Consider the following 26,055-nt stretch of genomic DNA (forward strand, 5'->3'; position numbering starts at 1 on the left):
AGCTGCTGCCAAATTCTGCAGCTTGTCATAACTATTAGATGTTGAATCTAAATAGAGGTGTAAATTGGGTCATGCTAGGCCGACATGGCATGGCCCGTGCAAGGTGCGTGCCGTACTGTGTTGGCCCGCGAACCGAGTCAAGTCGTGCTTCCCTCCCTTGGGATACTTTGGGGGATTGGCATGACATGGCCCTCTACTCGAGCTTGTGTGGGCCCGGCTGGACCACAGGATAAGCCTTGGGCCAAGTCGAGCCACAAACTGAGCCAAGCCATTTTTTAAAAAAAAATGAAAAAATAATGAAAATTTTAAAATAAATTAAAAAATAGACAAAAATTTAAAAATATCTTAAAGTTTTATTTTATATGAATTTTTGATGTATATAATTGTTCATGTGGGTGTCGGGCTGTGGATAGCATGACCCAATTTACACCTCTACCCTAGAAGATTGACCAAAAGATTGAGAACCAGAATCAAGATGGATCAAAAGATCAAAATAACAACAATGGAATCAAGTGGAGGTACCAAGGTACATAAATCATATTTGAGAACCAGATTCTTACAAAACAAGAAAATTAAGTATTTCTCTTATAGAAACGTCTCCCTTTGTACTGAGCTGAAATTTAATTTAATCCACAGAGAAATCATGCCAAGAAATTACCAAAGTGAGTAAGTTATGATAGAAAAGAAAGTTGCAGAGAAACAAATGCATAAGAACAATTAAAAAGGACTATCCCATTTGTAGAAATATTGAACATTCATAGCACAATGCATTTCGGCGAGTCTGGGTCAGTTTTAAAGATTTTAAGGAGATCGATTCAATAGTATTATTGATTCTGCAACCACCCAGACCTCTTCCTTCCCATATCAAAATAAATAAAAAAGAAAAACAAAAGTCAAGAATAAAAGAGGAAATAGAAAACTGAGGAAGCTACGACAAGGATGTAACTGACCTGAATTGTATTTTGGCGTTAGTTCAAACGATGCAACAGAGAGAACCAAAGGTATCCTCGCTCAGGACCATTCCCTTTGAACAGCAGTGATGACTAGGTGTCTCGCAACCAGAATATTTAAAGAGAGATGGTGATGCTACAGATGCATATCCCTTCGGATCCAAGAGAAGGGTGGTATGGCTAAGATGCCGCTACAACTGAGGTCTCTACTCAATCGGCGATGAAAATAGAACAAGGGACCAATTGGATGTCTAGGAAATACAGGGAGGACAATAAATGTTAAGAAAGAGGAATTTGATAAGAAAAGTTGGGAAAGGAGATGGGAATGAGAGAAAGAGGTTTGGTCGTTGTTGGTTGGATTCAATTTCGTCGCTATTGGAAATATCACCGGAGAGAAAATTTTGTTTAGTCGTTCGTTCAATCGCTGGAGGGAGCAGTGGAAGCCTGAGTCTTCAAAGAAATTTTTGCAATCTCCAAACGGGTCCGTAGTATATATGGACCATTTATATTTGGATCGGTCTGAGTTAATACAACCATTTGGACTGTCCAATCCGTCCATAACAACTTCAGATTGGACGGGTCCAATCCGAAACCGGTCCATTGACACCCCTAGTGGTTAGCCCATGCCAAGTTAATCTTCTAGGAATAGTTAGCCCATGCTCGAATTGACCATCTGGGGGTGATTAGCTTATGCCTGAATTGACCAATTGGGGGTGGTTAGCCCATGCCCAATTCCTTCACTTGCTCATTTTCTTTAGGGAGGGGCTTTTTGTGCGTTTTTTGAGGCACCACCTCCCTAGCCGTTGCCATCTTTTCAAAGATTTCATTTCAGCTCTTCATTACTACTCCTTTTCTTTCTTCTATCGGCCCATTATAAATAGGATAACTCAAAGATTCCCAAAAGGGTACCCCAATATCAACTATTGTTCTCTTCCTAAAAGACTTTCTTCTTCCTCACTTTTCCTGTCAAGAATGCTTTTGCTTGCCATCATCGCTTTCCTTTTCACTGTCCCTAGCACTGCAAACCGTTTGTTAGGAGGTGATTGCAGCCGCAATAGGCCCCGAAAAGACAAGAATGTTTCCCTAGGCCAGTCTAGTAGGGGGACGCCCCCGTCCTTAGGGCCTCATTATGTTGCCCCTTCATCCTTTAGTGGTTTTTTCATCGCTTCCTGCTTTTTCTTTAGTTTCTACTTCACAATTACTCATTCCCCTCTTTTTTTAACTTCTGTAGACCATCGCCATAGTGTGACGGTTCAGCACAGGCTTAGCCTTGTCTACGCTTGGCAGGCTTACGTTAGGGACATGCCCATCATTTTCGCCTGTAAGATTTTTGGGAGAACTGATGTCATCTTCAGGCAGACCACCAAAAGCTTAACGTACTCTTTGAAGAGGGGTGGTCGACCTCCTTGGGTGCCTAACCTTGGCACTCCTAGACCTTCATCCCCTTGCGGGGCGGCCCTGGTTAATGGCTAGCATGGCTACCAGGGTTCCTCATGGGCGCACACTTGCTCATGGGGACAGTGTTGGACCGGCACTGCGCTACCGATACTCAAGGGAGGCTTGGCATGCGGGCCTGGCTCAAGCATGTCCCTTCACCTCGCCAGCCCCTTGCCCAAGCTGTTGAGCTATCCCGTTGCCCCTAGCGCACGGGTGTGTTCCAGCCCAAGCGGTTGCCTATCATCATGGCACACAGGTGCCTGCCATCATCGGCATACAGAAGACCCTTCACATCGGTGCCAAGTCACCTCATCGGCGCATGGTCGCCTTCCATTATGGTTGTCCCCCTTTAGCACGTAAGCGGCACCTCCCATGGACCGGTCTAAGCCAGGAGAGTGCCTCGGCCATTGGACTTGAGGTCATGATCCAGTGCTACTGACTTTGGTGGAGCCATCCCATCGGGCAACTCCTAGCCTCTAAGCGCATAAAGGCTTGTCCTGGCCTGCCTTGGCTAGGACGCTGCATAGGTTTCTTCCGCTGTAGAACTACTCCCTTGACAATAGGTCACCTTACAAGAATGAACCTTTCTTGCGTAGAGACATGCTACTAAGGTTCGACTCCAATCCCCTCGATGTCCCCCTTGTGGAGCCCTTTGACGATGGCATCATAATGGAAGGCATTCGCATCCCTTACTTCCTTCGGTCCATCTTAATGCACATCCTTCAATCTTACACTGTGTCTCGCAGTAGTGCTTTAAGGGAATCCCTTAGTCATGGCTTCTACTACTTGTATTCCACTCTCCAATCCATGGAAGAATTTCCTCATCAAGTTCTTAGTGAGGAGGTAGCACAGCAATGGTACAACCGCCTTTGCCTTGCCTGTAGCGTTGGTTTGGAGATCTATACCGTTTACCCCTTCATCTCAAGACCCAAACCTAGAACCAATTCCGATTGTCCAATTAGGACCATTTTGATCTTGAAACTTATCTCATGACAAATAAAAAATCCAATACCATAGGTACATAGAGCCCAAAAATCTAAATCTGACAACATCAATATCATCCAAATCAGACACTGTTTATCCCTTTATCTCAATACTTAAAAATAGAACTAATTATGATCGTTTGGTCGAGATCATTTTTTATCTTGAACCATATGCTCAAAATTCTGAGTCCAATGGTATTAAGATTATCTAATTCCAACACCATTAATCCCTCCATCTTGAGACCCGAAGCTAGACTTGATCTGGACCCTCCATTTGGAATCCTCTTCACTACAACTTCAAACCTATGGGTCATCACGACCATATTCTTCTCCCAGCCTCCAAAAGCATCTTAAAATTTAAAATTTAGCTAATTAAAGACCCTCTAATTAATCAAGCCAATCACCTAAACTTGGAATGTTCAATTTAGGTAAATTGGTGAAATTTTCCACTTATTGTCTTGATTGATTGAGAAAATTTCTCCCAAAGTTATCTTGATAGCCCTTTCCCTCAATCAATATCCTTCCAAAAATACTTTAGATCTCATCCATTGATCTTCCCAATCTTAAATCCCAACCCTCCAATCCCTTCTAGAATTCTCCCCAAAGCATTATAAATACCCCCCATTTCTCAGACACAATGACACATGTACTAGCCTAGACACATCTTAACCTAGGGACACATTCTAGCCCAGACATGACAAAAGAATGAAAATGTATATCTAAAGTGTGCTCAACAATTATTTGTAAAATAAAGAGCTTAAAAGTAATATTTTTTTATAATAATTTTATAAATGTCAATTTTATTATTTGTGCAATTTTTATGCTGAAATAATTAATAATTGAATGGAAGAAAGCAAATTCTATTAAACAAAATAAATACATCTCCTTTTACAATAGTGTCATTTATAAGGGTGTACATCGGTTGGATTGAGTTGGTTGCAAGCTATTCGGTCAATCGAAATAGATCAACAATGAATGAAAATTGAACCAAACATGAAGACTTGGTTTAGGTCGGTTTCTTGTTTTGATCGACTCGATTCAAAACAATCCCTAAACTAATGTTTGTTTCAACAAAACAACAACTTGATGATTGGTTTATGGTCTTTATAAGGAAGTGGAAACATCCCTCTAGGAACTTCCTAGTTCATATATTATACAATATATAAAACATATGCTTATATTAAAAAGTTATATACATGGCTATCATCAAGTCAGTTTATACACACTAAACTGAAAATCGATCCAAATTCTCAGGTTATCATAATTTAGGAACCAAAACTGATAGCATTACTTGAAAATCAACCAATTCGGGTTGAGTTGGGTCAGGTTGGTTGGTTTAGTCACTCTCATGAACAACCTTAGTGTTAGCACCCGATTTTTGCTAGGTCTTCCATTTGAACCCCCAATTCATCCTTTAACACCCGATCAAACATTTTTGATCTTTTTGAAATACCAAAAAACCCAAAGAACCTGAATTTCAATCCCAAAAAATCCAAAGAACCTGAATTTCAACCCCAAATCCTCAAAATCCACCGAAACATTTCTGATTTTTACTCGGCTCCCCGTTGCATCCACCTAATACCCTTAAAGTTCAAAACTACCCCTCATGCCAAATGACCAAAATTTCCTCAATTCCAAATAACCAAAACTTTTCATGCCAAAGGACCAAAATACCCTCCATACAAATCACCAATACCCTTTGCTCCCTAAATCTCCAACATAACACTAGTCGCCAAATTATGAACATCCCTCATTCCAAATTATCAAATTACCCTTTTGATCCTTGAAATCCCAACCTATCAAGATACCCCTCCAAATCCTAACTTACCAAAAATACTCCCCTTTAATTCTGAAAGTTTGCAAAAATCCCCTTCCTTTCCATTATAAATGGGAAGCACCATTCCCAAGGGAGAGGACCCGAATCGAACCGATGAGAGGGGCCTTTAAGGGTCTCTCGTTCTTTTTGAAGAGAAAGAGAGGAATCTCTCAAATTTGAGGCTAGTGTTGATAAAGAGCGGTAGGAGAAGAGAGGTCTGAAGGTTGGTCGAGAATGGATGAAGGGATAGAGAGTTTGAGAGATATTGCAGAATAAGAGAGCTCACTCTCTTCCTAACCATTGAAATATCCCTGCTCTCTCTTTGTCACTGTGGTTGTTAGCATACCATTGCCATCTAAGCTCTAGTTCGTTTCTATTCATTTTAGTCGAGTGTCTGAATCATTCCTGTACCAACCTAGGTCGATCGAAACCGCCAAAGAAGCATCTCTCAATCGTTCAAAGGCTACAAGAGGTAAATAGTTTATTCTTGATTTCATTTTTTAGTTGCTTCTTGTCTTGATAACCTATCCCTTTTTTTTTTTTAACTTATGATTTTGGGTGTGAGAATGGTGTGTTCTCCGACATTTGGGGTGGTTGTCTCGCTCTCTCAATTCTTTAGACCTACCAACTGAGTTCGAAGGTGGGGATTCTAATAGAAAAGGGGTGGGATTCTCACCCTTTTGCTCAGGCACCTGCATCCAAGAAGTGGTTGGTCTGAAAGAGGGCGAAGATGTGATCTCAACAACACCCTTCCAAGCTGCCAAAGAATATGGATTCTCAATTTGATGAGCTGCAAATTTTCATTGTTTTTAGAAGAAAATTAAATTAAAAACATTAGAGAAGAGAACTAGCTTTCACACTGACCGAAGAGAGGGGTGCCTAGACCCTTCCCCCTCTCTCTCAACTTACCTAGATTAGCCTTGTCATGGCTGAATGGTGTGGAGTCACTATTAATTCTAAATGTTTTACAAAATCCAATCTTGGGAGGCCCATCACTCCCAGTTATTTATTCTGATGGGTGGCGACTCCATTTGCTCAGCCGTGAAGTGAATAGCCAGTTTTTCACACTTAGTCATTAAGAAAAGAGGGGGGAGAGGACCAAATGTGTAGGTTAGGCAAGTTACAATTAAATTTATCTAAAAGATGAGCATTTGATTGTGCAAACTAGGCAAGTAGAACTGAATTGGGTTGGATTGGATTTGACTAATGAAAGCCAAATTCAAATCTAATCAAATTTTGAGATTTAGGATTGGATTTGAATCCTATTGGATTCAGATCGGATTCAAATTTAATCTAGATCTGCTTCATTTCTTTTAAATATAGAAAAATTTAAAAATAAAAGTTACTACCTTTTAACTTATACAAAAAAATTATTAAAAATTTGAAATATTAAATTTATCATATATATAAATTTAGGGAAAATTCCTTATCAATACCCTATACTTTAGGGGTTGTCTCAAGTCAGTCCTTAAACTTCAAAACTACCCTTTTGAAAGAAATCATTGTTTATTGTCTTCTACCTTGAGATTGAACCAAAACAAACATTGTTTTCATGCAAAACCACTCCTTGAACCAAACAACAAGTTCAATGGCAGTGATGGCCCTACAAACCTAAAATTCTACCCATTGAACCACTCTCTGAACTTAAATTCTTCCATTGATTGCCCCCTTAACACCTCTCTTATTGTCCTCATCCCCTGCATACACCGCGCCAAGTCCATTGGATTGAGGTGAAAGGGATGACATTCGATGCTGCTTCGATGTTGGTACCTGAGTTGGTGATACCAAAAACCTATATGTGGGAATGATTGAGTGGGGTTGGTGGCACAATGGAGACACTGTTGCGAGGGTTGTCATACATGAATTGACCCACATAATGTAGGTGGTGAGCGACAAGGATGTTCCATGATGAGAGGTAGGGACAAGGACCAATGTCGTTGAGTAGTAGAAACTACAGACTTTTGATGGCTCCATCGGAGAGTATTACCTCCCCTCTACTACATATCATGGCACGGTGGGTCTGCATAATTTTACCTTGATAAATGATGCCAATTTGCTTGGCTATAGAAACCGGTGTTAATGGCACTGCTCCCCCAAAGAACTCTGCCTCTTGCATTAGGCATGCTGCCTTGTGAAGTGAAAGTCTGAATAGGGGATTTGTGGGCGTCAACCTAGGTAAGCATGGACAAGAACCCTTATTGGGTCATGAGGTTTGGGGCTCCATAGCTATGCCTTCTTTTTAGTAACAAGACATTGTACCTTTCAGACAAGACGACCACCAAGGGGCAGTCAACGATGCCTCCCCTAACGATTATGTTGTTGTATTCAAGGTAGAAGAGAATGAATAGTGTCTTCTTTCGAGGGGTAGTTTTGATATTTTCAAACTAACTAATTGATTGTTAACGGTAGGGACCTATTAGATAGTTTTTGAAAATTCAGGTATTGTAGAGATACGTTTTGAAGTTTGAAGACTGAGGGCCTGTATGGAAAATCTTGTTGAGAAGATCTTCTTGTAGCTCTGGCAGTCAAAAGACGCATTGAGCTTTTGACATAAGATCTGGGCAGCCCGAAGACCGTTCGACAAACGCGCATCTTTCCGTGCATTGTTTCGGGTCTTTCCGTGCGAGATTAAAACGCAAAAGATGCGGCGTCTTGTCTTTTAGCGGCTAGATCTTCCCCGTGCCAAACGGGAATAGATCGATTTTCGGTCTTCTTGGCTTATAAATAGCCAAAAGACCGAGCAAAAAGATGTGCCAAATGGGCCCTAACTTAAGACAACTCTAAAGTATATGGTACTAATTAAGAATTTTCCCATAAATTTATACATAGTATAATACAAAATTATATTTTTGTATTTATATAATATATAAATATTAAATTAATATACAATAAAATAATTTGGATTCGAATTTTAATTGGATGGAATGAATGGGGTTAAATCGACATACGATTCAATTATTAATCAGGTGTAAGTAAACTCGAAACGGATGTAAGATGGGTTCCCCAACGAGTCGCATCCTGTGGACCATCGGTCACACGCGAGAAGGGTGTTCCTTTCGGCTCAGTTTGGAAGGAGTACAAATACAAATAGATAGAATGCAAAACCTCGTATTTTATATCATTTTGTATGTATTTCTAACGTATTTGCATTTGTACTCTTTCAAAATTGAGCCTTCCGATCAAACTAACGGGAACGTTCCCAAAATCGAAACCCCAAAAATACTCTCTTCTTCGAATCCCCTTCCTACTTTCTCTCTCTCTCTCTCCATCAAAAACCCTAACCACTCAACTGCATCATGTGACCAGATCATCGGAGACCGGCGGCAACAGGGAACCCAGCTGTAGGTATTTCTTCTTTGTCTCCTTTTCATCTTCTTCCCTGCAAACTGATTTTTATTTTGTTTTTAATGATTCCAGAACCGCAGTTGGCGGCACTTCACCTTATTAGGACCGGAATCTATAGAGGAGAGGTAAATTAGTGTTATAAGTTCTAACGTGTTCAAGAATGAATGCTGTGGTTATTTGTACTAGCATGAATTTTGTGGTTTTAGCAATATAGGAGAATAACAAGTAATAGAATCTATTTATACTGTTTGGAATTGAATGTCTGAAAATCACCTAGACTTCTGGTTTTTCATCCTTTAACTGCTGGAAATCAATGTAACATGAGAAGATAATTTGAGGCAAATGCAATTGAAACTATCGTTAAATCAAATTAGTTATTCAGTTGGATAGGTCCAGAAATATGTATAAGCAATTGCATTCTAGTTATGATGGTAAGGCTACATTTTGGTCCTCTAGTCTCCGGTTTGGTTTGAGGAGAATGTCTGACATTAGTGTTATTTTCAGCTCTCATTTCATTGCATAGATAATTTCAGCAATATCATCGTAAGAGTAAATACATGAAAAAAAAATCATTGTAGACTCTAATTCATTGCAGACATTTTTTTGTTGCTTCGGAGGTTGAGGGCGGGGGAGTACTAATTTGCATTGCTTTGTAGGTAGGAAAACCAGTCCAATGAAGGTAAGTTTGCAAAAATTTTCAATGGGTGGCTCCCATAAGTAATTCAGATGAAGATACTTCAACAAGGAACATTCAGGAAAATCTTGAAAAATGTGTTGAAAAGTTGGAGAAATTAGTAGCTGAGTGGAGTAGACAAATGGACTATGTGAGGTTTTCCCGGAAGTTACTTGTTTAAGGAATGAAGACCATAAGGGTCTTAACCATTGCATTCATGGTTGTGTTTTTTGTATTATATATACATAAGAGTTAGTATATTTAGGTGCTATTTTGTGAACCTTGTAATTACTAAGAAGGATAGTGAATCAGTACTTAGGTACTATTTTGATCAAGGTTGGTGAATTCTTTGTAAACCTTTTAAATTAGTATTTAGGTGCTATTTTGATTAAGGATAGTGAAACTTAGGATTTATGTTTTTATTCTTGGAAGCAATGTCATTAAAATCGTACGATTTGTGATTCAAATCATATGATTCATATCTAATCGTCCATAAAATGATATGAGTCGTACATACAAATTGTTTTTTTGAAAAAAATTGTACGGCTTATGTATGAATCGTAGATTTGAATCGCAAATTGCGATTTATACGATAATTTAAAGAGTGGCTTAAAATTGAGAAGACTGTTATAGGCCTCAATTTTTTAAACTTTCATTTATATGGGGAGGGGCAATTATCTCATTTTATATAAACAGTAGATAAAATTCAATATTCCATGGAATGAAAGCTCTTTATTAGTTTATTACGAAAGAAAAGTTTGGGCGGGAGGAAAAACCCTCCTCCATGACTGTTGCATGAAAGCAAGGCTAAAACCCCCCTCCATGACTGTTACTGAGCTGCATGAAAGCTCCAAAGCTAAGTTGTTTTGATTGCTGATAATCTGTTCAAGGTAAGTTGTTTCTTCTTCTTCTTCTTCTTCTTCTTCTTCTTCTTCCTCCTCCTCCTAATACCTGAAACCCTCTTCTTTTAGTGCAAGAATGGGCGATTTGCCCATTTTTTTCTACCTTTTTTTTTTACACAAAAGAGGGCTCCACCCTTCATTTTCCCCTCTTTCTTTACTTTTTTCTCAAAAAAAAAATCCTATTTTTTGATACCATTTTTCTCAATTGTTTTTAACACAAAAAACAGGGGCTCTGCCCAGCTATTTTCACTCTCTTGTTTTGATGCAAAATGGAGGTTTTTCCCCATTTTTTTCCATCACTTTTGACACAAAACAGGGCTCCACCCTATTATTTTCCCCACTTTTTTTAATGTAAAGCAAGATCTCTTTCCCACATTTTCCTATTCTTTTTGATACAAAAACAGGGGCTTTGCACAACCATTTTCCTCTTCTTTTTCTCTTGACGTAAAACAAGTGCTCCTCCCCATTTTTTCCATTGTCTTTGACACAAAACAGGGCCTCCACCCCATATTAATTTTCCTTTCACTCTTCCTTGTTTTTGTATTTTTCTTCCATGAAAACAGAACACCTAATATGTATTTAGATTTTAGACTTTAAAATTAAAATGTGTACATGAATCATGATATCTTAGTTTAGACTTTAGATTCTTTAATTGTATATAATATTTATTTGTAGTATTGTACTGAAATGTGTAGTTTAAAATTTGAATTATTTTGCTCTTGGATCTTTGTAGGCTCTATGTAACCTAGTAGTCTCTTATTTTAAGATTTTTTATGATGCATGTTTGATTTTAACAATTTTAGCAATAGAAACTAGAGAACATTATTGTTTTTTTGCTTAAAAGCCTTGGGAGATAAGGATAACCAAAGCAAAATGTTCCTTAATTATACCTAGGATCAATTGAATTTTGACTACTGCTATGATACGAAAGTAGTGTAATTGTCACTAATATTACCTACTTATATACTGTGTATAAGCTGAAAGTTAGTGCAGAATCATTTTTCTTCTATTTTTTAAAATGTTTAGGTATTTTTATAGGATTTTGACAACTTTCAGAAAAATCAGAAAAAGTCTCACGGTTTACAATATGATTCACAATATGATTCGATTCAAACCCCTTTACGATTTACGATGCAATTACGATTTTCAAAGCATTGCTTGGAGGCATCTTAGGATTAAAAGTGTAGTCACTTTCTTGTTTATATCTTATGTTTGTATTTAAGTGCTGAAATGACAACTTAGCCACCTTGCGAATGGCATCTCACCAAACCTAACATGGAATGCTAGAGTTTATGTATAAGCCTCATATGCTCTCAGATTGCCTGTACGTATTTGGACACTAAATTTTCTTTCAAGTCCTCACTAAGTTATGATACATAGAAAGTGATGAATGAGCTACCAGATTAATTGTGGAATACTTGCTAGTAATGTTAAAGTTATGCCTTTTCTCGTAAATGGATCCAGTTCTGATCATGTGCAGCCTTAGAAAAAGGGTGGTTTTGTGGAAGAATAGCAAACACTATTTGTGCAAATTCCATATAGGGGGTGTTTTGATCAATTACATTTAGATTATGGAATAATCAATTGTAAATCCTGATTTAATAAAATAAGTATTAGCTTTCTGTCAAGGCTGTAATCAATCTTTACTGCAGACAAGAGATTGGATTTAGATGATTGAGGTGTGACCATGTGAGCTGGTAAGCTACACTTGGATACACTGACAGTTTATTTGGCTGGCATTTGGGCAGAAAGGGTTCCAACTTCCAATTCAATTTGAATAAGTTATAAATCTTCAGCTGCCAAGGCTGCCATTCTTATTTGGATTTGGGACTTGGAGAAAATACACAGTGGAATCACCAACCAGATGATCAAATCTTGTAGGTGTAGCAACTAGCAAGTTGCCCACGTGATCTGAATGGGAAACCTAGATTCAAAGTGAAGGGTTCTTTTCTTGAACCTATGCTGCAATTATACAGGAGCACAATGGAAACGTACCTGGAGGTCCTTGACAACTTGGATTGAGAGAATGGAAACTTGTTAGTCCTCGGTCTTCTGTTCTCAGTCTCGGTTCAGAAATCAAACCCAAAGAAACTTTCATAGTTTTAATAAAAAGAGAATTATCTTAATAAGAAAACTGTAACATACAATAGGGTGCAATCTAATAAAATAAAACCGACGAAACCTAGATTCAAAGTGAAGGGTTCTTTTCTTGAACCTATGCTGCAATTATACTGATACACAATGGAAACTTACCTGGAGGTCCTGGACAACTTGGATTGAGACAATGGAAACTTGTTAGTCTGCACTCTTCAGTTCCCAGTCTCGGTTCAGACATCAAACCCAAAGAAACTTTCGTAGTTTTAATAAAAAGGGAATTATCTTAATAAAAAAATTGTAACATATAGGGTGCAATCTAATAAACTAAAACCAACCAATAAAATGATATATAATATATATTTTTTTGCTGCAAAAATGATATAATATGGGTGAGTGCCTAATATGAAAACCATCTTGGCATTGGGAGAGGTGACCTCTAAAAATTGCCTAATGGCCTAGGTGACACATAGGTGCTTGCCTAGGTGTCACCTTGACAACCATGCTTGTTTTGGAATTCTTTGGTCTTTAAGTCAGATCAATGTTCTTTGTACCCAGGAGATGTAGGGAGATCGGGCGTCTGGGTTCTGATTAGGGTCTTTGAGTCTGAAGTTGAATGAAGGTGGTGAATTTGGAGTCGTTATTTTGTTTTGATTGTTTTATGTTTTTTTTAGGTTGTTCTGGGTGTAAGTTGGTTAGTGTCTGTTTTCCTCTTGGGTGATTTCTTGTCACCTTTCTCATGTAATCTCTTTTTCTTTAATAAATTTTTCTTTATCCTTCAAAAAAAAAAAGGCCATGGAAAACCACTGACGAAATGAAGGTGCAAAGAGAATCAATTGATCAAAGTGATATACTGAATAACAACCTCCAAATCACAAGGTGCCAACTAGATGGGTGGAAAGGTCTCCTGCTGGTTGTAGTGGAGGCTTAGGATCCCTGCCTGCACCTGGGTTGGGGGATGAGCTACCCCCCGTTGTCCAAGCAAGGAAGTTAGCCTTGGAGGGGCTAATTGGATTCCAAGTCTGATTTGCAGGAAAATCTGATTGACCTGAATTGTTCAGCTTTAGGACCAACTCCAAAAAAAAAAAATCTCCAAATCAAATGATACATTGCAAAGTACATCAGAAATCCTGCAATAGCTAACGGATTTTCTGAATATGTTGGTTCAGTTGAGGTATGATAATTTCAATCTTGTAAATTATAATGAGTTTGTTGGCTCTTTTTCAAGGATTGAAAGTTGCAGTCATGCAGTGCAACTTGAAATTAGGGAATTGGAAATTGGAGGAGACGCACAACTAGTCAATATTTGGACCAAGAAAATCAGTTCAGCCCCTTGGAAATACAGACATGCCTTCAGAGAAATTGACACCCTAGCAAAGAGATTTAATTCTACTCTCAGCTGAGTAAGGATTGCCAATGGAATGGCAGATGTATTGGCAAAACAGGAAGTTGACAGGACACTATTGTTTTGGGCAAAGTTGTAGTATGATGTAATGTGGGGTGGGGAAATTGAGAAATTCCTTTAGTGACTGTACTAAATTCATGAATTCTTAATGAAAATTTTACTGATAAAAAATTATAATGAGTTTGTTTCTGTTACATTCAATTCAAACAGTAGATACTATCACATGTTTTTCTCCTATGTTGCTAAAAGGGTTAATTACTTAAAGTACCTCTAAACTATTTTACAAATTACTTAGAGTATCTTGAAGTTTTAACTTGTATTACCCTTCCATTAGTTGTCCGTCATATTTCATTTATACATGATACCTTTAATTTTTTAAAAACCCTCAAAATTTCCTAAGAGAAACAAAGACAGACTGTACAAACCCACATTTCGACACATTTTATATGCGATGGATGTATTTTGGTTTGGGGTTTCTTTTTGAGGAGTCATATTGCCACTAATATACCACTAACATACTGATTTGATAAAAAAAATTGTTATGTAGATTTCTATAAAAAAGTTGTTATGGTAGTGTAATCCTCTATCAACCCGGAAACCTTCAAGTTACTGATTCCTTTCTTAGTTCTCTTGCAGATGGCCCAATCCCTGTTCCCGCGATGAATAGACCCATGGACTTGATTAACTGTGGTGAAATAGTGGTGGGGGAACCTCTAGAGGAAGGTCTGAAATCAGATTGTGGGAGGGAGGTAGATGATTGGGGGGAAAGTAGGAGGGACATTGAAAACAATAAGGAGGGGGAGAAGGTTGAAGAAGGAAAAACAGAAACGGAGAAGGATGACAATGTTTCACTGGAAGAATGGGGGAAGATTTGTAGGACTGGAGTAGACCCTATAGGAGAGAAGATAGAGGAGGAAGGGGATCAAGTAAAGAGCGTAGCTAATAGGATGGGGCTGAAATTAGAGAAATCTAAGGAGGAGAATATTCAGAAAAAGAAAGGAAGGACAGGGGGTGGAAAAAGAAAGAAAAAAATGAATGAAGTGGAGAATCTTATCAATGATGTAGAAGGGGACAAAGAATTTAGTGCTTGGGGGGGGGGAGAAGAAAAGGAGGTCTTTAGGTAGAGGGACTACAGGGTTTTTCCAGTAAGTCCAACGAAGATCATCAGCTGGAACGTTAGGGGTCTCAGAAGTGCTACAAAAGCCAGACATAGTCTTGATACAGGAAACTAAAGTTCAGGAGGTTGATAGGAAGTGTATTGGGAGTTTTTAGGGAGAAAGAAATTGTCAATGGAGTTATGTACCAGCATGGGGTGCTTCAGGGGGGAATAATAATAGTTTGGAATGAAGATGTGTTTACTTGTAGTGAAGAGTTGGTAGGTAGATTCTCAGTCTCGGTAAAGCTGAAGAATAACCAGGATGGATTTGATTGGGTCTTAACCAATGTTTATGGTCCAAACTCTTATAGAGAAAGGAATGCAATGTGGGAAGAATTAACAGATATTAGAGGATTGTGGGAAGGCCCATGGTGCTTAGGAGGTGACTTCAATGTGATCAGATTTGTGGATGAATCAGTTGGAGGAAGGCAAAGGGTTACCTCAAGTATGAGGAAACTTAATAGCTTTATTGAGACTTCTGAATTAAGAGACTTCCCACTAGGTCATTCCTGCTTTGCTTGGTCCAATCTCTAGGTCAACCCCATATGCTTGGTCCAATCTCTTGATTGGGAAGAACACTGGATGGGTTTGCGGGGAAAGCATCTAACCAGGATCACTTCAGATCATTAGCTAATTTGTTTATTTCAGAGGTCTTTTCATGGAGGCCCTACTCCCTTTAGGTTTGAAAATATGTGGCTTACCCATCCGGACTTCAAGAAAAAAGTTACGGAGTGGTGGGAGTCCCAAAGTCCACAACCTATTTGGGAAGGGCAAAAGTTTTTGAGAAAACTACAAAGAATTAAAAAAGAACGGAACAGAGTGAAGTTTGGGAGATTGGAAGAGAAGAAAGGAAGTCTAATTGCACAAATTGAGGAGATTGATAGGAAGGAATTGCAAGGGGTGCTAGAAGGCCATGCTAGAGAAAGGAGATGGTCACTATAGAAGGAGTTAGAGGACACATTGTTGAGAGAGGAGATCTGTTGGAAGCAAAAATTGAGGGAAAAATGGATCAAGCAAGGTGATGGTAATGCAAAATTCTTCCATGCTTTAGCAGATGGTTGGAAAAGGAAGAGCTTGATTTCTTCCTTAGTAGTTGGGGGGACTGAGATCATAGATCAAGGAGAAATCGCTAAGGCCTTTGCTGATCATTTCAGGTCATTTAATTGTAGGCCAATTACTGAGAGGTGGGCTATGGATGGACTAGATTGGGAGTCCTTGGAAGAGAATCAAGTGGAATTGTTGGAGAAACAGTTTGAGGAAAATGAAATTAAGGAAGCCATTTTCTCTATGGATAGATCTAAGGCTCTTAGGTCTAATGGATTCACAATGGCTTTTTATCAAGATTGTTGGGAGATAATTAAGAATGACTTGATGAAAGTGTTTAGGGAATTCCATAGAAGGGGAGTAATCAGCCCAGGGATGAATTCAACCTTCTTAGCCTTGATCCCAAAGAAACAAAATGTCATCTAGCCAGGAGATTTTAGACCGATAAGCTTAGTGACCAACATCTATAAGGTAATTGCTAAGGTGCTTTCTCTAAGGTTTAAAAAGGTGCTCCCCCCTCATTTCCCAATACCAGGGGGCCTTTGTCCAAGATAGGCAAATTATTGATCAAATCCTAATTGCAAGTGAATGTGTGGAGGCTCAAAAAAGGTTAAAAAGAAAGGGTGTGGCAATTAAATTGGACCTGGAGAAAGATTATGGCCTTGTGGACTAGGACTTTTTGGTAAACATTACGAGTAAGAGTGGGTTTGGGCACTTGTGGTGTAAATGGATCAAAGGTTGTTTGCAAACTAGTCATTTTTCTGTTCTGGTTAATGGATCAGCAATTGACAACATTGATGGGATCCAAGCTCTAAGACAAGGAGATCCTCTCTCTCCCTTTCTCTTTACTCTGGTGGCTGAGGTCTTGAGTAAGTTAATTTCAAAGGCTAACTCTTTGCAATTGGTTAAAGGTTGGACAATTGGGAGGGAGTGTTTTAGTCTCACACTTGCAGTTTGAAGATGATATTCTTGTTTTCTGTGATGGGGAGGGTCAAGAAGGTGTGGAAAACTTGAAGATGCTTGTGAATCTTTTTGAAAGGATCTCCAATTTGAGAATCAATTGGTCCAAAAGTCTAGTGGCTGGCATCAATTTGGAAGAGGCTGAATTGAGAGCAATGGCTGATTTGTTGGGTCGTGAAAAAGGGGAGTGGCCTTTGTGTTATTTGGGTTTGCCCCTTGATGGAAGTCCTAGATCGGCGAGCTTTTGGAATCCAGTAGTGGAAAGGTTTGAGAAAAGGCTGGCAAGTTGGAAAAGGAATTATATCTCATTGGGTGGAAGAATCACTTTGATTAAATGCACCCTAGATAATCTTCCAGTCAATTACATGTTGGTTTTTAAGATGCCCCAAGCTGTGATAAAAAGAAATGAGAAAATCACGAGGGACTTTTTGTGGGAGCCTGGGGAAAGGAAAAAAGACCATTTGGTTAGGTGGGAAAAGGTTAGGCAGCTGATTTGGCTTTGGGTCAGAAAATCAGGTTCTGGGATGACATTTGGGTTGGGGATTCCCCCCTTTCTGAGGTTTTCCCTTCCCTCTTTGCTCTTTCCAGTCTCAAGGGAAAACCTATAGGTGACTTCATCACTTCATCCTCTTCATTTTCTAACTTGAGTTGGAATCTTGGCCTTAATAGAAATTTGAGAGAATATGAAATCTCTGATGTGTCTGCTTTGATTAACTTGGTGAGTTCAGTGATTTTGGGGGACAGTGGTTCAGATTCTAGAGTTTGGGTTCTCAACCAGTCAGGGTCCTTCTCTTGCAAATCCTTTCTAAATTTCCTTGTTGCTAACTTGCTACCTCCTCCTCTCCTTTCCCTGTCAAGGAGGTCTGGTGTCAGCCCATCCCTCCTAAAGTCAAGGAGGTCTGGTGACATCATGGGAAGTTGCACTAGAGAAGCAGTGGTCTGGACAATTTGGGAAGATAGAAACCTAAGGATTTTTGATGACAAGGAAAGAAGCAAAGAAACTGTTACCATGATTCTTCCTCTTCTTTTATTATGTTTTTGGGTTTTTACCAACAACTCCACTTATGATTCACTATCCTCCCTTGAATTTTGGTTCATTCCCCTACCTGTTACCATTCCAACTTATATAATTTTGGTTTATTCCCCCTAGTTGGTTAGTTTTGTCAAGTCTAAATAACTCATTAGTCTTCCATGTGGCAGCATTATTTGGGGCAGAAAGGGCTGCTTGTGCCATCACCATCTTTGGACTTATGAATTATGAAATAAAGCCCTTTTCGAACACAGATGTCAGCAGCTGCACAAAGTGAGCAGTATAATCTTTATTTTTTCTTGAGGATGGATGACAAAAGAACATTGAATAATGATACTATTGCAATTGTTCCATTGAATCTGGGTGTCAAGGTAATGGATCACCCTAGAATATATGAAAATTGAATATTGACTAGATGTAGTAAAAGGTGACAATGTTTTCAAGCATTGCTGGAAACTTGCAGAAGTTTGGCATGATTTTGTAGTCAATCATGATGAGCCAAAGGATCTGAAAATTGGTAATTTGGTTTAATTGGATTCAGTTGTCAGGCTCTGATGAAAATTTTAATTCTAATGCTTACATTGATAGGATTCATATCTGCAATTGTCTTACCAATGATTCTAGTTTTGTTTATTTTCTCTTTGTGCTCATGTATCCATATTGATTCTAACATTTATGTTTCAGATACTTGTTGAGTTGGTTGTGTATGTTTTTCGGTTCTTGCTCATGCTAATATCATTTAGTAGCTTCACAAGTGATCATTGCCTTAATCTTTTCTATTATTTATGCAGCTTTGACCAATTGAACAGCTTGAGATGATTCAGTTGTTGGGTTCTGAAGATTGCATACTAATGCAGCAGCTGATTTTATTTCTGATTTAGATTGGGTTTCTATAATTAATTCATTATCTTCTATATTTGATAAGTATGGTTTCGGTTCTTAGGGTTTGTTCCAGGCCTCTTTGCTGCAGTTGTAATGGTTATATTAATCAACAGTGTTATGCTTCTTGTTTATCCTCCATAGTCTCTACTTACGATAAATACCTTTCCACTTGCTGTTCTTCAAAGTTCAATGACAATGTGGTGCAGAATTTTACTCAAATTCAACTTAACACAGTTACTAGAAGACCGCCTCCAAATACATCCCATTTTTCAGAATGCTTTCATGTTTCATTCTATTCTTCTCATGCCAAAAATACCACTCCCAGAAGATATTTGAAGAAAGGGCCATCTAAAAATTTGAGAGCCATCAGCAAATCTACTTTTAATCAAGCTCAGTTTCAAAATGCAATATCCCAACTCCCACATAGATTCACTCCAGAAGACCTCTATAAAGTCATAACCCTCCAGGATGATCCTCAAGTATGTCTGGAGATCTTTAATTGGGCCTCACAACAACCCAGATTCAGGCATGATGTCTCAACTTACCACATCACAATAAAAAAACTTGGTTCTGCAAAATTTTTCCAAGAGATGGATGATGTTGTTAACCAAGTGCTTGCTGTTCCAAGTTGTGGATCAGAAGCTCTTTTTAATACAATCATATACTTTTTCACAGAAGCTAGGAAATTGTCAAGAGCAATCAATGTGTACAAGTACATGAGGAGGAGCAAAGATTCCAGTTGTAAGCCTTCTGTTAGGACATACAATATTCTCTTTGCAGCACTTTTGGGCCGGGGAAGCAATACATATATAAATTACATGTACATGGATACTATCAGCTGCCTCTTCAAGCAAATGGTAAATGATGGCATTGAACCTGACATTTTCTCATTGAATTTTATGATCAAAGGGTATGCTCAATCTCTTCATGTCAATGATGCTCTTAGAGTATTCCATCAAATGGGTGTGGTATACAACTGCCTTCCCAATTCACATACTTATAATTATCTGATTCATGGGCTTTGTGTCCAAGGCCGGACAGTCAATGCTAAGGAGTTGTATGAGGAAATGAAGAACAAAGGATTTGTGCCAAGCAGTAAGGCATATAATTCCCTTGTGAATTGTTTCGCTATTAATGGTGAGATTGAGGAAGCTGAGAAGATTCTGTGGGAGGTGGCAGAAAAACGGGTGGTAATTGATTTTATTACTTACCAGACGGTCTTGAATGAGATCTGCAGGCAAGGAATGATCGGTAAAGCCATGTTGTTGTTGAATGAATTGCAAGAGAAGGATCTTGTGGATGGGCATGCTTACAGAAAGCTTTTATGTGGGGTTGAAGATGAATTTCGAATTTCAAATTGTAGAAATTGATTGTGGTGAGACAGTTTTGAATGAGATATGCAGGCAAGGAAGGATTGGTAAAGCCATGTTGTTGTTAAAGGAATTGCAAGAGAAGGATCTTGTGGATGGGCATGCTTACAGAAAGCTTTTATGTGGGGTTGAAGATGCATTTAGAAATTGAAATCATATTGGTCATGGTGAAATGGTATTGAATGAGATCTGCAGGCAAGGAAGGATTGGTAAAGCCATGATGTTGTTGAGGAAATCACAAAAGTATCTTGTGGATGGGCATGCTTACAGAAAGCTTTTATGTGGGGTTGAATATTAATATGGAAATTCAAATTATAGAAATTGATTACGGTGAGTATTTGAATCTTTTACTGCATTACTGAAATTTAGTTTTGCTTTGTTTGGATATGGATATGGATATGTTTCAAATAAGATTCGTAGAATGATTGTGGCTAGTATTTGAGTTTTTTAACTGCACCACTGATTTCAAATCTAGTTTTGTTTATTTTTTTGATAATTTCTTTTACTATCTCCTAAATCTCAATGTAGTTGTAATATTGTCTAAGTAAATCAAACTTTCATTTTACACTGGGTAAATTATATAACCTCCTTTGAGGATCTATTATTGCAATTTCTATCTGGGTATTAAATCAAATTTCATGTTTGTTTATTAAATCTCTATGACTATTCTCAGATTTGCTTTTCTTATCGATCTTTCTCTTTTCATTGCCAAGTCATTCCCTTGGATCTTATTTCTCTTAGTTTCTCATTTTCTCCTCTTATCCAGTAGTCATTCTTGTTATTAACAGTTTTTAGTCCTTAAACAATATAACCCAAGCATGTTTTTATGTTGTTTCTTAGTTTTTGAAAACACTTAAATTTCATATACCCTCTTTTGTTGGTTATACATAAGCTAAGTATTAAAAACAAGCAAGGTAACTTTAGACAGGTTTGATATAGATACTTCTCAACTCATTGTTTCTCCTCTTCCTCTTGCTCATTTAGACAGGTTTGTTTACAATACTTTATTTTTGCAATTTTATCTTTTAAACCATCCTTTTTTTAACTTTTATTGAAGAAGAAAACAGCATACAAATTACAAAGGGCCTTTCCACTAAAGCCCAATACCAAGAGTACAAAGATAGTTAGACCTCTCCAGCCAGCAGCTGGGCTCCTAAAGACCTTGGTTGAAGTCCTTTCACCGCAGTAGTCCAGGATATTAGCTTTCCAAATGTATAGGAAATAAGTTGATCCACTTCACTTCGTTTGTTTTGGAAAATTCTGTTATTCCTTTCGGCCTAAATAGTACTTAATACCACAGCTGGGATGGAGGATCATACACTCTTTGAGATCTTTTAAACCATCTTAAATATAACTAAAAGCTTTTGTTTTTCTTAGATATTATTATAAACCCCATTTTAGGTTCTAGAGAAGATTTTTTTGTGATATGTTTATTGATCCAACATCAGATGCACTTGTACATTATAAACAACTTTTCTTGTTTATCAATAACAATAACTTGTTAAGGATCAAAATGGCAAGAGAAAATAAGCACCAACTATTCTAAAACTGAGAATTAGAGCCAACCAACCAAAAAGAAAAAAAAGCCTCAAGAAGGTCAATGACACCAAAAGATAAAACAATAAGAGAAAAGCTGAAACCACCAACTCCTCAGACATGTTAACAAGAGTTCTTGTCACACTTAATCAAACTAGCTTTGCTTCCAAAAACATGAGCAAGCAATGCTACATCTTCCTCCACCAAAGAAAGGGGGAAGCAGACCCTACCTCTCTGCCACAACCTACCTGAAAAAGCTCGTGCTCCAAAATTAAAATCTGAATCCTTCAGCTCAGAATAAGTTGACTCTCTATCGCTTTGTTCTCTTCAGGAGGTTCAACCATTGACTGAAGACTTTCCTGTCTAGGATTCAAAGAATTTGACCTGCTTTCTTGAGTAAACTTTGTTATTGCCCATTCCTAATAACCATGTCGTTCTAGGAGGGTTGAAGGCCAAACTAACGGGAACGTTCCCGAAATCGAAACCCCAAAATTACTCTCTTGTTCAAATCCCCTTCCCACTTTCTCTCTCTCTCTCTCTCTCTCTCTCTCTCTCTCTCCATCAAAAACCCTAACCACTCAACTGCATCATGTGACCAGATCATCGAAGACCGGCGGCAACAGGAAACCAGCTGTAGGTATTTCTTCTTTGTCTCCTTTTCTTCTTCTTCCCGGCACTTCACCTTATTTGTACTAGCATGAATTTTGTGGTTTTAGCAATATAGGAGAACAAGTAATAGAATCTATTTATACTGTTTGGAATTGAATGTCTGAAAATCACCTAGACTGCTGGTTTTTCATCCCTTTAACTGCTGGAAATCAATGTAACATGAGAAGATAATTTGAGGCAAATACAATTGAAACTATCGTTAAATCAATTTAGTTATTCAGTTGGATAGGTCCAGAAATATGTATAAGCAATTGCATTCTAGTTATGATGGTAAGGCTACATTTTGGTCTCTAGTCTCCAGTTTGGTTTGAGGAGAACATCTGACATTAGTGTTATTTTCAGCTCTCATTTCATTGCATAGATAATTTCAGCAATATCATTGTAAGAGTAAATATATGAAAAAAAAATCATTGTAGACTCTAATTCATTGCAGACATTTTTTTGTTGCTTGGGAGGTTGAGGGCGGGGGAATACTAATTTGCATTGCCATGTAGGTAGGAAAACCAGTCCAATGAAGGTAAGTTAGCAAAAATTTTCAATGGGTGGCTTCCATAAGTAATTCAGATGAAGATACTTCAACAAGGAACATTCAGGAAAATCTTGAAAAATGTGTTGAAAAGTTGGAGAAATTAGTAGCTGAGTGGAGTAGACAAATGGACTATGTGAGGTTTTCCCGGAAGTTACTTGTTTAAGGGATGAAGACCATAAGGGTCTTAACCATTGCATTCATGGTTGTGTTTTTTGTATTATATATACATAAGAGTTAGTATATTTAGGTGCTATTTTGTGAACCTTGTAATTACTAAGAAGGATAGTGAATCAGTACTTAGGTACTATTTTGATCAAGGTTGGTGAATTCTTTGTAAACCTTTTAAATTAGTATTTAGGTGCTATTTTGATTAAGGATAGTGAAACTTAGGATTTATGTTTTTATTCTTGGAAGCAATGTCATTAAAATCGTACGATTTGTGATTCAAATCATATGATTCATATCGAATCGTTCATAAAATGATACGAGTCGTACATACAAATTGTTTTTTTGAAAAAAATTGTACGGCTTATGTATGAATCGTAGATTTGAATCGCAAATTGCGATTTATACGATAATTTAAAGAGTGGCTTAAAATTGAGAAGACTGTTATAGGCCTCAATTTTTTAAACTTTCATTTATATGGGGAGGGGCAGTTATCTCATTTTATATAAACAGTAGATATAATTCAATATTCCATGGAATGAAAGCTCTTTATTAGTTTATTACGAAAGAAAAGTTTGGGCGGGAGGAAAAACCCTCCTCCATGACTGTTGCATGAAAGCTCAAGGCTAAAACCCCCCTCCATGACTGTTACTGAGCTGCATGAAAGCTCCAAAGCTAAGTTGTTTTGATTGCCGATAATCTGTTCAAGGTAAGTTGTTTTTTCTTCTTCTTCCTCCTCCTCCTAATACCTGAAACCCTCTTCTTTTAGTGCAAGAATGGGCGATTTGCCCATTTTTTTCTACTTTTTTTTTTACACAAAAGAGGGCTCCACCCTTCATTTTCCCCTCTTTCTTTACTTTTTTCTCAAAAAAAAATCCTATTTTTTGATACCATTTTTCTCAATTGTTTTTAACACAAAAAACAGGGTCTCTGCCCAGCTATTTTCACTCTCTTGTTTTGATGCAAAATGGAGGTTTTTCCCAATTTTTTTCTATCACTTTTGACACAAAACAGGGCTCCACCCTATTTTTTTTCCCACTTTTTTTACTGTAAAGCTAGATCTCTTTCCCACATTTTCCTATTCTTTTTGATACAAAAACAGGGGCTTTGCACAACCATTTTCCTCTTCTTTTTCTCTTGACGTGAAACAAGTGCTCCTCCCCATTTTTTCCATTGTCTTTGACACAAAACAGGGCCTCTGCCCCATATTAATTTTCCTTTCACTCTTCCTTGTTTTTGTATTTATCTTCCATGAAAACAGAACACCTAATATGTATTTAGATTTTAGACTTTAAAATTAAAATGTGTACATGAATCATGATATCTTAGTTTAGACTTTAGATTCTTTAATTGTATATAATATTTATTTGTAGTATTGTACTGAAATGTGTAGTTTAAAATTTGAATTATTTTGCTCTTGGATCTTTGTAGGCTCTATGTAACCTAGTAGTCTCTTATTTTATGATTTTTTATGATGCATGTTTGATTTTAACAATTTTAGCAATAGAAACTAGAGAACATTATTGTTTTTTTGTTTAAAAGCCTTGGGGGATAATGATAACCAAAGCGAAATGTTCCTTAATTATACCTAGGATCAATTGAATTTTGACTACTGCTATGATACGAAAGTAGTGTAATTGTCACTAATATTACCTACTTATATACTGTGTATAAGCTGAAAGTTAGTGCAGAATCATTTTTCTTCTATTTTTTATAATGTTTAGGTATTTTTATAGGTTTTTGACAACTTTCAGAAAAATCAGAAAAAGTCTCATGATTTACAATATGATTCGATTCAAACACCACAAATCCTGCAATAGGTAATGGATTTTCTGAATATGTTGGTTCAGTTGGGTATGATAATTTCAATCTTGTAAATTATAATGAGTTTGTTGGCTCTTTTTCAAGGATTGAAAGCTGCAGCCATGCAGTGCAACTTGAAATTAGAGAATTGGAAATTGGAGGAGACGCACAACTAGTCTTCAATTGGACCTAGAAAATCAGTTCAGCCCCTTGGAAATACAGACATGCCTTCAGAGAAATCGACACTCTAGCAAAGAGATTTAATTCTACTCTCAGCTGAGTAAGGATTGCCAATGGGATGGCAGGTGTATTGGCAAAACAGGAAGTTGACAGGGCACTATTGTTTTGGGCAAAGTTGTAGTATGATGTAATGTGGGGTGGGGAAATTGAGAAATTCCTTTAGTGATTGTACTAAATTCATGAATTCTTAATGAAAATTTTACTGATAAAAAATTATAATGAGTTTGTTTCTGTTACCTTCAATTCAAACAGTAGATACTATCACATGTTTTTCTCCTATGTTGCTAAAAGGGTTAATTACTTAAAGTACCTCTAAACTATCTGACAAATTACTTTAGAGTATCTTGAAGTTTTAACTTGTATTACCCTTCCATTAGTTGTCTGTCATATTTCATTTATACATGATACTTTTAATTTTTTAAACGCCCACAAAATTTCCTAAGAGAAACAAAGACGGACTATAAAAACCCACATTATGACACATTTTATATGCGATGGATGTATTTTGGTTTAGGGTTTCTTTTTGAGGAGTCATATTGCCACTACTATACCACTAACATACTGGTTTGATAAAAAAACTGTTATATAGATTTCTATAAAAAAGTTGTTATGGTAGTGTAATCCTCTATCAACCCGGAAACCTTCAAGTTTCTGATTCCTTTCTTAGTTCTCTTGCAGATGGCCCAATCCCTGTTCCCGTGATGAATAGACCCTTGGACTTGATTAACTGTGGTGAAATAGTGGTGGGGTAACCTCTAGAGGAAGGTCTGAAATCATATTGTGGGAGGGAGGTAGATGATTGGGGGGAAAGTAGGAGGGACATTGAAAACAATAAGGAGGCGGTGAAGGTTGATGAAGGAAAAACAGAAATGGGGTAGGATGACAATGTTTCACTGGAAGAATGGGGGAAGATTTGTGGGATTGGAGTAGACCCTATAGGAGAGAAGATAGAGGAGGAAAGGGGATCAAGTAAAGAACGTAGCTAATAGGATGGGGCTGAAATTAGAGAAATCTAAGGAGGAGAATATTCGGAAAAAGAAAGGAAGGACAGGGGGTGGAAAAGAAA

The 26,055-nt window shown here is 37.6% G+C and overlaps 1 protein-coding gene across 25 annotated transcripts; it reads left to right on the forward strand.

Moving 5' to 3' along the window:
- Positions 1-5,285: 5,285 nt before the first annotated feature.
- LOC104608085 (pentatricopeptide repeat-containing protein At2g27800, mitochondrial-like) lies at positions 5,286-25,074 on the forward strand. Of its 25 annotated transcripts, none has more exons than XM_088891785.1 (7): positions 5,286-5,658; positions 8,493-8,527; positions 8,604-8,656; positions 18,587-20,377; positions 21,915-22,220; positions 24,683-24,766; positions 24,855-25,074. In XM_088891785.1, exon 4 carries the CDS (start codon positions 18,722-18,724, stop codon positions 20,045-20,047), a length of 1,326 nt encoding a protein of 441 aa, XP_088747911.1. In that variant the 5' UTR covers positions 5,286-5,658; positions 8,493-8,527; positions 8,604-8,656; positions 18,587-18,721; the 3' UTR covers positions 20,048-20,377; positions 21,915-22,220; positions 24,683-24,766; positions 24,855-25,074. The 25 variants fall into 25 exon arrangements, with proteins under 25 accessions (XP_088747911.1, XP_088747913.1, XP_088747930.1 ...); XM_088891787.1 differs by having other exon boundaries at positions 22,183-22,220; XM_088891804.1 differs by having other exon boundaries at positions 22,183-22,220; positions 24,864-25,074.
- Positions 25,075-26,055: the final 981 nt, after the last annotated feature.

Source organism: Nelumbo nucifera, chromosome 7, assembly GCF_055504915.1.
Source record: "Nelumbo nucifera cultivar China Antique chromosome 7, China Antique-T2T, whole genome shotgun sequence".
Lineage (NCBI taxonomy): Eukaryota > Viridiplantae > Streptophyta > Magnoliopsida > Proteales > Nelumbonaceae > Nelumbo > Nelumbo nucifera.